General features: G+C 37.9%; 2 protein-coding genes across 5 annotated transcripts in view; one reads left to right on the top strand and one right to left on the bottom strand.

The window, feature by feature from the left end:
- Positions 1 to 2,335: 2,335 nt before the first annotated feature.
- Polr2G (DNA-directed RNA polymerase II subunit Rpb7) lies at positions 2,336 to 8,868 on the bottom strand. The gene is made up of 8 exons (XM_019059235.2): positions 8,740 to 8,868; positions 7,764 to 7,873; positions 7,018 to 7,177; positions 6,426 to 6,476; positions 5,716 to 5,781; positions 4,640 to 4,711; positions 4,254 to 4,287; positions 2,336 to 2,968 (listed from the first exon to the last, which is right to left on the bottom strand). The coding sequence occupies exons 1-8, from the start codon at positions 8,749 to 8,751 to the stop codon at positions 2,952 to 2,954; spliced, it is 522 nt and encodes a 173-aa protein (XP_018914780.1). The 5' UTR covers positions 8,752 to 8,868; the 3' UTR covers positions 2,336 to 2,951.
- A 1,601-nt stretch (positions 8,869 to 10,469) lies between these two features.
- Tomosyn (syntaxin-binding protein tomosyn) overlaps positions 10,470 to 15,190 on the top strand; it is a 96,948-nt gene continuing 92,227 nt past the window's right edge. For 3 of the 4 annotated variants that reach the window (XM_072300014.1, XM_019059107.2, XM_019059106.2), the window contains exon 1: positions 10,470 to 10,994. In XM_072300014.1, coding sequence (XP_072156115.1) covers positions 10,884 to 10,994 — 111 coding nt within the window. In that variant the 5' untranslated portion in view covers positions 10,470 to 10,883. The remainder of the gene's footprint in view (positions 10,995 to 15,190) is intronic. The other variant, XM_019059108.2, reaches the window with a different exon arrangement.

The following is a 15,190-nucleotide window of genomic DNA, read 5'->3' as shown; positions in this document are numbered from 1 at the left end:
GAAGTTTGCATTTTTAGTTTTGAATAAATTGGGCTAACAAGTTTAGAGCTGATATTTAAAGCCTCTCTGGACCCTCCAGAAGTAAAATCTCTCTTTCAAGATAGACAATGAAGTGTTAAATTGGAGATTACATGGAAAGTTTTCACAACTTGAACAAATCCTATCGGTCCCAATTTTTCATTTTACAGAGTCAGTCCTCACAAAATCAGGGCATGTGACCCCTAGCTCACTGTTGAAGGTAGTAACTCCAGAAATGATTTATATAATGGGATATCACCCTTCTTTCCTCCTAACCTTACACTTCGACGGTGTGAAACGGCTAAAACTCTAGGGACCAGCCAGAGGAGATACCCTAAAGTTTAGCCAAAAAACTGCGATGTTCCTCTGCAGTTAGGAGAAACATGGGGGGGCGTTCCACCACTTGAGGTATAGAAAATGAGGCCTCAAGTCCTCAGTGATGACTAATTGGTAGAGCTATAACACACGCTAATACCAAGGATACTCTGATGCAATGAGATGTTCTATCAAACCTGTCCCATGGACTTAGATGATCTTTTCGTTGCTCGTCTGATCACTGATTTTATGAGAGATGGGGAGAAGTAGTCCAAATCAAAACGTGCACGGGTTTTCGGGTGCCACTCCCTTTAATTACACTAGTTGATGATAAATGATGAAAATACACACAGGAAACACGCTAACAACACTGATCATACACCATAACGTAATTCCACCGGAGACACCTCGGATCGGCCAAACTATTTCGGACAAATCTACGACGTTTACGGAAAATTACAACAACAAATAACTACGCATAACGCTCACTCTAAAAACCGGAAATAAAAGAACAAATGCAATTTTAAAATAAAGAGAAGGGGGGGGGGGTTTGAGTCGAAAACTCTCGGGGCCAACTGGGGGGCAACGGGGCTGTACCGCGTGTTGCTTACCGCGAGCAGTGTGGTCACCGCGTTGAGAGAAGACTGATTTCATAGATCTTCCTTAGCGTCCTTAGATAGCGGAGCGTCTTACCCTCAGTTTCGTACGATTCGAGCGGAAAAATCTAGTGAAATCAGCAATTCCAGTGCTCTAAACATGACTACGCGATGTCCAGCAGACAGGGTCCCCGCACCGCTGCCACGCACCTTCTAGAGGGCCGCCGAAACTATTACGAGTCTTAGGCCATCTCGTTGGGTCCCGCAGGGCGTGGCAACCGCGCAGCGGTCTACTGCATCGTGACATCATGCTCTTAGGATGTTCTCCAACGCGAAAAACACCCTATCTCACGTGTAGTGCGCTGATCGCATCCGGACCAGTCGTCGTTCATACGCTGAAACTGCAGTTTACGGCAACAGGGCCTGACGAGAGAAGCCCAGGACTTCACGAACTCCTGGCTATCGCAAACCAGCCTTTCAACTTGTCAAGATACTTGCCATCTATTGAAGTTAGCAGACAAATTTAAAATCCCCCAAGAGGGACTCCAAACTCACTGCACGCCTCCAAAACATGGCGCTGTCGCTAAATTTTCGTTTTCGTTTTAAGTTGGCAATCACATAACTTGTTTGCGGTCTCTGAAAATCTCCGCCTCCATGTTATTTTTTTAAAGGAGAACGAATTGACATAATTCCTTGAAGTTTTTACAGAATTTTCTTCGCACAGAGCAGAAAAATCACAGCAATTTTTAAGAGTTGCCGTTGAGTAGTTTCCCGTTAAAAAAATAAAGTATGACAAGAAGTCTGCGACGTAGCAAACCGAGTTATGTGATTGCTGACTTACCCCTTAGATTTCCCGAGTTAAAGATGCAATGTCTGAACAATCTGGGTCTGCTCATTTGGATTAATCGATGGATACGATCTTGACAATGTCCACTTCAAAATGAATTTCAAAATTGCTTCAGATTTTGATTTTGAGTATTTTCTGGATTGTACAGCAAAACACCAATAAAGTATAATCAAGGAGCGAAACCCAAGTATATTACTCAGATGTATTTATTCTACTCTCCTCTCCAAGATCATTAGGTCAAGAGTATTGAGAAACAGGTTATGGTTAAATCATTCATCTGATTTGAGTGTTTAAAAACTTATCTTTCATTTCATTTATTGGTAAAATCATTTGGTAGTTTTTTTGTCATTCAAGAAAAGCTTCCCTTTACACGAGTCTGAGCGACTAAACAATAAGATGTTAGTAACACAGTAAGCGATTGCGTATTACTGAAAATTTAACATGAACATTTTACATCAACGATGAAAGCAGGTTACCTATCCTTGCTACCCGGCTTCTAGAAGTACCTCCTGGACCAGAATGTCACCATATTATATGATAAAAAGAAATAAACTCCAAATTCTTAGATTTTCGTCATCGTATAATTGATAGTAAAAAATTATAAATTAAGTGAAGAATAAAATTACATAAACTTTACAATCAACATGATGATCACGGCCAAAAGCTACTTTCAGTATTAATCATAAAATGTGATCCCCATAGTTAGTTATCATGCTTGGGATGTGTGGGTGTGGCAGCAGGGGTCTCTGCTGAGACTGATCATTCTACATTGGCGTTATGGCAATAGCATATTCCTTTCGTGATAGTTATGCTCAAAATAATCAGAATTAACATTGGATTACACATTATCCAGATCAGAAGTGATACAGAGCTTCTAACCTTGTGACCACGAATCTATATTAACCCTAACACTCAGAATTTCTTGAGGCCTTCTTTCTAGATAAAAAAATTAGCGATAAAAAACAAATTGAAATGAGATCTTTTTGTTGTTAGGACATCATTGATGAATCACGCCTTGTACTGCTTAAACTGGATATGAGGGCAATCCAGAGGAGAAACTCCGGAGTCTTTGAGTGAGTAGCGGGGCAAGATTAGCGAGTCTGAGAGGGATTCGCCATCTTGGACCGTTATCACAGGATGTCCACATAGCAGCTTCAATGTGTATCAGTGTATTTTTAGTTACAGACCAAGCCTGAAAATGAAAAAGAGAGAATAGATTTAATTTTCATGCAAATATCTATATTTTTAATGACACATTACCATAATGTTTTTAGTAAATATGTGAAAAAGAAAAAAATATTAAATAAAAACAAGGAAAGTAATTTTTCCACATGCAGCATAATGAAGGCTTCGGGTGCAGAGAGGGGGACCCTTTGTTACGGTGTTGTAAAATCTCAACTACCGATTTATATTTTAGAGAAGAAAGTATTCTGCGAATTTTCTGCAATTTTTTGTTGAAAGCATTGTAAAATAAGAGGAATATTTGGTAAAGGTGGCAACACACTACATACAAGTATTTGCTTCGATCATATTAGATAAACATGAGCAGAGATCCTGAAACATCACAATGAATAGTGCCCTTTCTGCACCCAGCATTACACTTTACTGTTACAAGAGAGTAAACAAAGCTTGGGGCACAACAAGCTATTTGAATGGCTTTGTTGTGACTAATGCTGAGATATCACTACAATCTTGTGGGCTAATAACTGCAAGATGTGAATCAGAGCAAGGTCAAAGAGAAAAAGCAAGGTATTGCTAATTAATTTACCCACAAAAATTTCGAGAAAAGATCTAGCTTGTAACTGGGATCCGACAATCAATCATAGCAGTTAGTTAAACAAAATCTGATCATGAAGTCAACGATTGTTGATGTCGTGCTCGGGCAGTGAAACCAAAAAATAGGCCCTGAGCATGATGTCAACGATCACGGGTGTCAATTCACTGCGTTGAATCTGGTTCAACGAATTAATAAATTTTTCAACTGTCTGGACCGGCAGGCCGATTATTGAAATTTTGTGTTTGTCGGGCGGAAATAAGTGACTAGGTTAAATAGTGAAGCATGATAGGTCGGCTATGTCTTGTCGCTGCTTTGTCAAGCCTTCGTCAGGTGGAATTCACGCCAAGCTAGAGGCATCTCTTGAGTTTTCGACAGTTTGTCATCCATTCCACCTGAGAAAGGGACGACAGGGCAGCGATAAGACATAGCCAACCAATCACACTCCGCCACTAGACCTATGTCGTCTTTGTCCGTCCGAAATACACAAAATTTCAATAGTCGGCCTGCAGGCCTCGGTGAGTGGGATATATTTATGGAACGCTAATAGTCCCTGCTTTAGTCCCAGACATTTGTTTCATTTGTAGCATAACAAACGAATGATGTAATGTATAAGACAGACAAACGTGACAAAAAAGGCACAAGAGAGTGATAAAATGTTAGCCAGCAATTTTAATTGCTATAAAAAAAGGTGAGAACTTACCCAAGTAATCGTCCATCAATGTTCCAATGGCAAACTGAAAAACAAAATTGAGTGGGTTAAAAACATAGGCAATATGAGGGCATCACAGAATGACTACCAAATAGGAGTCAATACCAGGAAACAAAGATTTAATCTTCCAGGTTCTGGGTCCCTGATTCGCTAAGTTATTCGTTCTTTCAAATGAGACTAGGATTTCTTCAACTTTTCATTCCTTACATCAGTTTATATCCATGAAATTTAGAAAATATTTTATTAAAAAAGTCCTGACTTCTTTTCTTGAAGGCAATGTACATCCGATTTAAAAGGTTGCAAGTCGTTCCTAAAACAGTACCATAGAGCCTTAATCATTAAGTTGGATTTGAAGGAATAAGAATGGTTAAACTTACAATTCCGGAAGCGTCGACTCTTGTTCCAACAATTTTCAGCCGGATTTCGTCGTCAGTTTGTATAACAACATCCTGGAAACAACAAGAAATGATGAGCTAGAATGATCACAGATTCATGTATACAGATTAATTTTCAGACAGAAAAGTTTCAATAGAAGCAAAGACTTATCTTCAATTATAAGTTATAACTTTTAAGGTATCCGTGTTTCATATGAATATAATTTGAGTAAAACCTTGCAGATCTATGGTGAAGAATGTTCATTGTACATTCCATGGTTTGCAATTGTGATATAAAATTGCTTTAAAAAAAATTGATACTGAAAGGCTGGCTTCTGTTGCATATTCCAACATCAAAAGAGTTTGAAATCTGCATTTTTAACGAGAAAAATTAGCTCTTAAGTAGCAAAAAGTATTGCCGAGCAAACCTTTCAATGAAGTATGAGAATCCTCCCTCCTTTGAAAGTGACACCCTCAGATACCTTTTTTTATTATGGTTGCCTTAAAAGCTAAGATTTTAATTTTCCAATCTGTTCCAAACATGACATGACGTATGTATGAAGATACACAGATATGTTGTCCTGTTTTAAATATCGACAGAGAAACTTCCAAATTACAAGACTTGTTTGCAGTGTTTAGTAATCTTGGCTCTCATATTATATTTTTAAAGAAGAACAAATCAAGATTATTCCGTAAAGTTTTTTCACAATGTGCTTTGCACTGAAAGAAAAATCACGGAAGTTTTAAAGAATTGACATTAAGTAACATTTCTCTACTTAAAAAATAAAGTATGATAGGAAGTCTGCAACATCAAAGATACATGGTTTGGTAGTTTCACCGTCAATATGCTTATTCACTAATGTTCACTACCTAAAAATGACCTATTTTGAAAAGGAAGTTATCGGTGCTATAAGTTCTTGTGACAGAACTGGAGCATGTTACGTCACACGGCACAATCAACTCTCTTAGATATGCTGAGCCAGCACAACGAATTTGACCAAATTGAGTGATCTGATAGAGTTTCAATCTTGATATATCCTTATTATGAATAACAAACCCAAAAAAAAGTGTTATCTTACCTCACTTTTAGATTTGTAGCATGGAGGGTTAAAGCTAGGGCAAAATTCCATATCTGCTGGAATGGACTGGAATTAAAAAAGATAAATAATAATATTAATAAACATTCAAGAATGCGATATGGAACAAAGTTGGAGCATAACAAAAGATAATCACAAAAACAAATTGCACAACAGTTTCGAACACCCACTGAAGTGTTAAAAAAATCAGATAACTGGCAAAGAATTAAACGTTCCAGAATTGTCTGGTAATTTTTCTGCTTCTCGGCCCTGGTTCTTAAATTGCCTAGATATTCCTAAAGCAGTAGCTATTACCCGCACAACCCTTTGGCTCGTCTTTGCCACTAAAAGGCAGAGATGTTTACTTGAGTCGACTACAATCCACATTGTCAAAGGTCCAAGGTGTCCAAGTGAACTTTGTCTACGAACCGTTCAGCAAATCATTCTGGGACTTTTGATTCTTTACTCAGTAGCAACCCTTGCAACAGCCATCCTGCTTTACATGAAAAATATTAACAAGTTGAGTAACTTTTCCATTCTGTTTTGCATTGAGGCGCTTTCTCCTGAATGAGAGGTACTTTATCAAGTTTTTAATTCACTAGTTTTGTATTTACAATGAAGGTGATATGAAAACAACTTCATAAAAGAATGAAAAAAAAAAAATCGAATTTTCCAGGACCACTGTTAAAAATAATTACTCAAAGTCAACTTACATGATGTGAGATGAAACATGACAATGGACCAATCTCCACGAACATGCCAACCTGAAAGGTTGTGAAAATACCAAATGAGAGATGACAGAGTAAAGTCATTGAAAAAGTAGCATTCTTGAGGCTCATCACCACATGTAAGTCTCCGCATTTGGTTTATTCTCTTAAAGTAAAAATAACCACCGGTTTCTATTTAAATTTACTGAGTATGAATTTTTCTAGACTCATTCTAAAAAATTGCTTAAAAATGCAAGGAAATATTATGAATTGAGAGAAAGAAAGAAAGGGGGAAAATTATCAAAGATTAATGAAAGTTGTAATTAAATTCCACATTTTTCACATTTAACCATTGATATGTCAAAGGTACCATAGAAACATGTATGTATTTGGATTGCGGCTTAGAAGATTTGCAATGTGTTCTTCAGGACACCAGAGAGTATTTCTTATCACAAAAAAATACCAATTTTTCTACCTAACTTGCAGAAATCGCTATGCTTAAAAATGAGCTTTCAGGAGCTAAGGTCTCTTTCTTCACAAAAGTCACTGAGTACCTTATTTCAAAGGCACTTTGAATACAACACTTTAGGTTTTTTACCTTATTTACTTGGGTAACAACACCATCTAGTACTTCTCCTTTGAAAGGTCGAAAAACAATTGCTTTGTACTTAACAGGGTAAACAACAAATCCTTGTCCCGGCTGAATAAGCCCGGCGCCAATATTGTCTATAGTTGTGACAGCTATAACAAAACCATACCTGAAACACATCACACAAGCATGAAATACCTATGACTATTATGACTGAAGCTTAAAAAACAATAACGCCTATTTTGAATTTCCGCAAGTCAAAACTTGCAATATTACTGTTCATTCATACTATACTAAAGGGCAGATTTTTTGTACAACTTGGATTTTATGGCACTCTTTTCCAGGAAAATGATTGGTACTTAAATTGCCCAAAACAGATAGAGGTGTCAATAAAAATTTATCTCTGAGTAATCGCTGTTTTCCCAGATTTTTCAGCCCAGTAGGCAACCTTTATATTTTGTTGCTATGTACTTTTTATTTGCGATACATAATTTCAATCACAGTCCCTTGTGGCTGCTTAATTGGTTACTTTCTTTTAGTGAGTTCTCTACCTCGATAATTAATGGCTCCAACCAAAATGCTTATCGACCAGTCCTTGATAATTTCGCTGTCAGTTTGATACAAATGTTTCTGGTGTACCTAATGTTTTTGCCATTCTTAAATCTTTGAATAAACGGTGCTTCCTCATAATTTTTGAGACCCCCTTGTTAAGGTACCAAAAAATGAGGTATTAAAAATGAACTCAAGTTACTTACTTTCCAGTACAAGTACCTTCAACTTCAGAGTATAATTTCGCTTTTACTGTGTCGAAGAGTTGCGGTCCAAAGTAACGAGGATGAAGCAATATTTCATGCTCTAAACTAATCTGCAGTGGGAATTGAAAAAAAAAAAAAAATTAAAATAAATTTGAAACTACAATCTAGTAACCGCTAAAATTACAAAACTACCTAAAAAATGCAATCATTTAACAGCAAGTCAACATGGGACGGATCCTTCAATTTTTCAGAACAAATCGTCTTACACTAGTTCATTATGCGAACAGAAAGTAGAGTAGAAACTGATAGATTTACATCAGAGAATAAATCTTTGGTGCGTTGTCAAAGTAAACTCATTTGATTCCATCTGGTTCTTCTGTTTCCAAGCGCAACCCAACCATCGACTTCCTGAGAGCGTAGAGCGTTTGGCAGAAACGTTAGGCTTTTGTACGCAAACAAAGAAGCCATCAGGTAATTTTAACAGAGTCCAGCAACGCTGATTGTTTGGAATCAGGTAATGCCTTTTCAAAACAGTTTACTTTGAGAACGCAGCTCTTGAGAGGAGCTGATAGAGCCGACTCCTTTTACACGAAAATTTTTCGTCCTATTAATGCTATTGAAAAAGGAGGATATCAATATGTGATCTTGACTCACACACTTTTTGACTTAACATAGTGTAGGGTACATTGCGGGTACACTTAAATAGCAAAGCAAAGCTCGTAGTCGTATTCTCTCCCCATCCTAATTCTCTACGGAGGTGGTTCAAATCAAAATGCAACCACCCTAGCTTTGGAACGTAATTATTGGCTCTGGTGGTAGCTATTTTATGGAACTATAATTGACGAGATTACAGTTATAAAAAAGGGATCTGTATTCAAGTTTTGCGGTTCATAAAATCCTGAATCAAAACCATTGCTGCTGAAAATTTGTATAGCGACTTTCGGAGGTTAGATAAAAGAAAAGGAGAGAGACTTACGTGATAAAACATCTTTCTCACAGCATAATAAAATTTCCACGACCAATATTAAAATACTCTTCAACTGATGAGCGAAGCGTGTAAGATTTATTTTCGAAAACAGTCGGCGCTTACTTTGAAATTCAAAACTAACCTATAAAAGTCATGTAAACAAAGTGAATCTGAAGCGAATTCATGACGTCACAGTCGCGAAGAGCCGGTCCGCCGTAAACAACTCATCTGCAACGACAATTGCCGCTCTTTATATTGAAGGCGAGTTAAAGAAAATCTCGGAAATATGAGATTTAATTATTAAACAAGGAGTTAATTGCTCACTAGCCAGTCAGTCTCTTAAAAAGGAATTATTAGACGTGTATTTCGATGTCTCCGAAACATTTCTCATTGTGATGAAGAGACAAATAAACCCTCCTTCAGGCTGTCCCTTCTGTGATGTCTTTATCGTTTTTTCTTAAAGTGAAGAAAAATACATTCATTGTCAGTCAAACTGTAGAGCTGATAATAAGTTTTATTTCCTATTTTTCTTTTTTTTCATCCAACGATTTTACTATTTGATTACGTGCCGTGAGTGAGAAAAAAAATCGGTGGCCCCTCCCTCTCCGAAGTCCCTTTGCACGTTGCCCCACCACTTCGGTCTTTACCCTTATTTTAGCATGATCCGCGGCGGGTTGGACTTGGAAGGCCCCACCCATGGTAATCCGTTGTTTTACGATTAAATTTTGCAGTAGGTACTTGCCGTAAAAAGGCCGTAAAAAATCGATTTTGTTCTCCTCATTTCATCTCTTAAAACATGCTTGTTTCTTTAAAATCCTACACATACAGCATTTAATAAATCCGACAAAGGGTGATTGTAGCTCGTTTGAACTTATTTCCATTGGGAGGTTTTTATCTCTTACTTTTTCTTCTCTTCTTCATAATTATGTTCTGAAAATATAAAAATGTTTTGAGCCTCCGAAAAACTGTTTTAATAACAGAGGGAGATTTCGCCATTTTTTTTAAATTTATCTATTAAAGTATAAATAAAATGATCACACTCAGTTGATATTCTTTCAAAAACTCTGATACCATCAAAAAAGAAGTAAATAGTTGCACCTCTCATAAAATTACTAGAATTCACCGTTAAAATTTTGCACTTCGAATGATTTCAGTTCCAGGTTATCGGGAGTGTAGCGTAAAAACGCCTGGAGCTGTACCTGTAAATCACATCGCGAGAAGTGCACTTGGAATTGTATCAAAGCATGAATGACATTAAGTTCGTCTTTGTCGCTTAACACTGAAGGTGGTTTTTCTTGTGGCATATAGTTTGAATGATTATTGCTACAGAATAAGCAGGAAAAATTGAAGGATAATTGATATTAGCAGAATGTAACCGTGCTCATCGCCAGAAAGACTTACTCTCCTCCCTGGAACACTTCATTCTTTTGAAATCTGAAGAGATACGCAGTTGAACAGTGAAATAGAAAAAAAAACGGTTCGTCTTGCCCAACCCCACGCTTCTAGCCGTATATTTAAGGCACATTTAAAGGTCACGGTAAAGTTTTAAGATTTTAATCGGTCGACTGACACCCCCCCCCCCCCCGCAGAAACGAAAGCTGCGGAAAATACGCAAGAATCCACTCACACCCTAAATTCGAATTGCGCGCCAGTCTTTCTGGGCGCTGGGTGCTTATCCAATCAGACGTCAAATTCAGCTTGATGGTAACGCGATCTTGCGAGGGAAATTGATAGTTGTCTGGTGGCCTCCTTACAGCTCCTGGAAATTATGTGGGTGTAAGACTTGGTTGTTTACGTGTGAATTTCTTATCAGTGTCGCTTTGTGTGACCCTTTTTAAGACATTTTAACACTCTTAATTTTTCTCAAAGTTTTGTTACTTACATTCGAACGCTATCGCCTCTTCATTCGAACATTGCGGCCGATTTCTCCCATTTTTTGGAGTCTCGCTCCGCGACAACCGCAGAAAGGAGTTTTCCAGATACCTGTTGTGTTTTACCCGTAATTTCCGCTCATGATCCTCAACACGCGTAACCGTTCTGGGATATGTTTACTTGAGACCTGAGCTCGTGTCGTGTTGGTGACGGGGCAAGCGTACACACGTTATCTCTGGCACGCAGTGAATGTGATGTTTTGAAATCTTCATTTTCCGAAAATGAAGAAGTTTACGTTCAAAAGTTTTCTCCGATCATCCGTGAGCCAGCAACCTCGTAGTGACCAAGAAATCGTAGAAACCCTACGCTCTGAGAACTTCCAAGTGACAAAGGTAAGGAACGAAGAAACCCTGCTTTTTCTCTCTTATCATGTCTTGACAGTACTAAATGGCAGTATGTTATCATTCATTTCTTATCACTTCGTTATCAGGCAGCTATAAACAACGTGAAACTTTACTCTCGAGCAATATTAATTGTAAAGCTTATTATTGAGGTGTATACACGAAATAGTTTGAACCCCAGAATCAATGTTTTAAATTCCTTTCTTTCCTGCTCAATGTATCACTCATGACATTCAATCAGTCTACAGCAAACCAAATCTCCTGCCAAATGCGTTCAACCCATTGCTACACTTCATTGTCCTCATCCTCTACCGAATACTTCCTCCAACTGATCGCTCCATGCATGCCCCATTAGCACTTGCTGTTGTCTTTCTCTGAAGTACCTACCTGTTGTATTCAATTTGGCAACGCTCTCCGACATTCGCCCTCTCCGAAAACTCATGCAACTGGTTCCGTGGGGATGGATTACTTTCTGTAGGAATCAATGTGGTTTGGTTTTTTGTAAAATGGCATCATTTACTTACGTGTCAGCATTTTTCACCAGGTAGCAGGAAGTTTTCACCTTCCTTTGAGCACTCATTTATTCATCGGGCTTTTGTTCATTTCATTAATTTTGTTTACAACCTGCAAAAGCAGAACATGTTGCGCTTCTTCAGTAGCATTAGCTATTTGTACCTTTCGCTCTTTGCTACTTTTTTTTAGCTACTTTCTGTACCACCACATTGACTTACAGTAGAGAGTAATGTTTACGTCACATTAGCATAAACAATTATCCAAGCAATAATTATGTTTTATATATCAACCTTGAACTCAATGATAATGCTCTTCGTAATTACAGCTTAACCCAGGATTTTTAAAATTATAGGATTCTATTGCTTGGTCAGTCAGAGCAGGATTCTATTTATGATATTTATCAGGTTATGAAATGTAGAATTTTTGACATAATAGACCACCTAAGCTGGAGACATTCTAGATTAGAGTCTGAGGATTTTTAATTGAGCCAACTTTACGACTCCTGGTTAAGAGATTGGGACCTTCAATAGATAATCCGACTACTTGTTAACTTTTAACCTCAGCATGAGCTTTCAGGAGAATTCTCTGAAGAAAGCAAATGAAAATTTTGATAAGTAGAAATTAATTATAATCAGAGGTGACAGAGCTGGCGCTAAGAATATCTCAAATTTGAAACACAGAAGTTGATGAAATTTTATGGGTAAAGACATTCTTGCTGTAAATGTTGGCAAAGATTCTTGAGTAAGTACGTAGGTATCAAAAACAGCACAGAATTTTGAACAAGGTAGACAACTGAACATTAAATATTTCTGATTTTACTGGAGTAGGTATTAGCTAGGTACTCTTTGGATTTTGAAGTAATTTTGGACGTTAATTTGGTTAAGATCTTAACCAGCAAAACCAGCATGTCCTGATTTTTCTTCATCAAAAACAAAGAACAAGAATATACCTGCTGGTATTGATAGCTTGGGAATGTCAACCGAAGAAATGGAGGACCCGGGAATACAATTTTGCCTGCTTTATTTTCCTACTTAACATTCCCTTTGACCCTAGAAGTAGGGCCTGGTACATGGGCGGGTAGGATAATGATAGAGAACTTCGAATTAGAAAGAGTTAGGGTGATGAAATATTAGGGGTATGGATATCAGAAGACCTGAAAATGAAAGAACATATAGGGAAGGTGGCCAAGGAGTATAGAGCTAAGATTAGCATGCTTTGGAGGGTTAAGGATTTTATAGGGAAGGAGAGTAGGAAGCTAGTCTATAATTCATTAATTGGAGCGAAATTAAATTACTGCATTTCTCTTCTTGGAGAGGCAAGTAGTAAGGATATTAGAAATTTACAAAAGGGACAGAATTCGGCCATGAGATATATACTAGGGTGTGATAAGGAAAATAGGATAATTGATATGCTTGAGACGTTAGGCTGGCTATGCATAGAATTGTTGATAAAAGCCAGGGTCTTTATCTTCATATATAAGATGAGGAGAGGACTGATTGATTTAAGAGATAGGGATTTATTGGAAATATTAGATAGAAGAAAGGGAAGGAATTTAGAGTTGAAATATAATGATGCTAGGGATGTGGATAGTATGCTATTCTTTAAGGGAATGAGAGATTATACTTTATTTGGTTGTGAGAAATGGGAGGAACTGAAATTGGGAGCTTTTAGAAATAGGGTATGGAATGAATTAATGAAATTTCAGAGAGATAACTGGGGGAGGGTGAGCTTCTACCGAGATGTTACAGGTGGAAGGAGTTTGGTCTATAGGGACTGGTAGGGGAAAGGTTAAATATAAAAATAGGTTAGGGATTGGCTCAAACTGGTTCATGAGCAGATGGGATTAGCCCTTGAGGGCTAGTTAAAAAAAAAAAAAAAAAAAAAAAAAAAAAAAAAAAAAAGAAAAGTAGATATTGAATGCTACATGTATAGCTACTTACCCTCAAAGAAACTCTCCTCCAGACTTTAGAACCCCTAATCGCATTAACCATCTAATTTCAACTTGAAGAAAAAATGTAAGTAATGCTGTTCAAATGTATTTCATATCATAAGTAGAAAAACCTTTTTATCTCGCAAGGCTTTGATGTGGAATTCAAGTAGTTAAAAGTTTGTATAACATTTTTTTCAATACTAATTTTTTTTTTTTTTTTTAATGTTATACGCACAGTAATCAGCAAATTACACCACACAGGCACACACAACAACTGATATTTGCTGTCAAACTTTTGGCCAAAATTTACGTAAGCGAAGTAAAAAGAAATGGTGAAATTGCAGCATGGAAATTAATGGCACTCGTCAGAGGGCTTCAAAATTGTATGTTTTATCGGTCTCTCTGAAGGATTTTCCTTTTTGATACTTAAAAGTTTTTTGCCTCTCTTTTTTATCTGTTAAGGCCACCAAGGAATTAGTTTCAAGGCCCCACAGTTTTTAAGAAGAAGTACATACCTCAAACTACATTCAGAGCTCTGATCAGCCCATGAGGAATCCTGGAGGATGATTTTCTGTCTCGCTAAGGGGTCACCAATTTTTTCCCTTATTTTTTATTCGTGGAGAATCCCTAAATAATACTCAGGTTGTGCAACCAATCAACAGAAACTGAAAATAAGTTTTCGAGATCCATTAGGAGACACTCGATTTTATTTCCGGGCAATTTTGTACTAAAAATCACTTAAATACCTAAAATTTGGCTGAAACTTGATTGAAGTCAAAATTTTACATTTAACCGATCCCCTCTACAGAATTATTTTACAAAAATTATATATTTTATAATTATATCCACGGTGGTCGCAACCTACCGTACTAGGCCTGTTGACTGTTTTTTTTGGTCGAACGAAGTCCAGGGCCGCGGGGATGAATAGGGAATCGATCCCAAGGAACGCGAAGTTTTTGGTCGCGGAGCCCCCCCCCCCCCCCACCCGTTGTAAAAGCGGCGTTTGTACTTCAACAGTCAGGGTTTACGCCATTTTGAAATTCTTTTATCGGAATTAGGTAGTACGGAGAATTTAACCTCTTTAGCCACCAAGGAATCCGGAATTGGCCCATCTGTGTCCAAAATATTGACCCCAAAGGTGGGGGATAGAGGTCGCCTTCAAAAAATGCAAATTCGCTAAATTGACATACTTAGAGGATTAGTAAAAAGATGCTTTTCGTGGGTAACGGACAAATCCGGATTAATCGGTGGGCCCCTTTCATGGGGGGGGGGGGGGGGGGGCGTTTTGGCGACCCTCGTGATGGGAGCACTGTAGCGAATTTTTCCCCCTCGTCATCAAAAAAAAAAAAAAAAAAAAAAAATCCGAATTTGAGGTTTAAATTTGAGGGTCCCGTCGTTCCCAGAGGCTTCTTTGACGGGACATACGGGGCTTTGATGGGGCATCAAATTTACATGTTCAGGGTCCCCCCTGTGCCCCACCAGGAAAGCCTCCGTGGACGAAGGGACCTCCAAATTCGAGTTCCCTGGGATCAATTACCCATGCCTGACTCACTGGTGCTCGGCCCTTTTGGCTCCTTCTTTTCCTTCATACTTATTCCCAATGACCTAACATTATTATCTGTCATCGTTCCTCTGGTGTATCAAAATGTTGATAGCTTCGATGCATTTTGTTTTTTTTAGCTGATTTTTCATGATACTTGCAGTGGTATAAGATACTGCAAGCGGCAAAGCTTCCCCCATGCTT

The sequence above is a fragment of the Bemisia tabaci genome, chromosome 4 (genome assembly GCF_918797505.1).
Source record: "Bemisia tabaci chromosome 4, PGI_BMITA_v3".
NCBI lineage: Eukaryota > Metazoa > Arthropoda > Insecta > Hemiptera > Aleyrodidae > Bemisia > Bemisia tabaci.
Note: the sequence above shows the minus strand (reverse complement) of the source record. Positions and strands in the feature narration are given on the sequence as shown.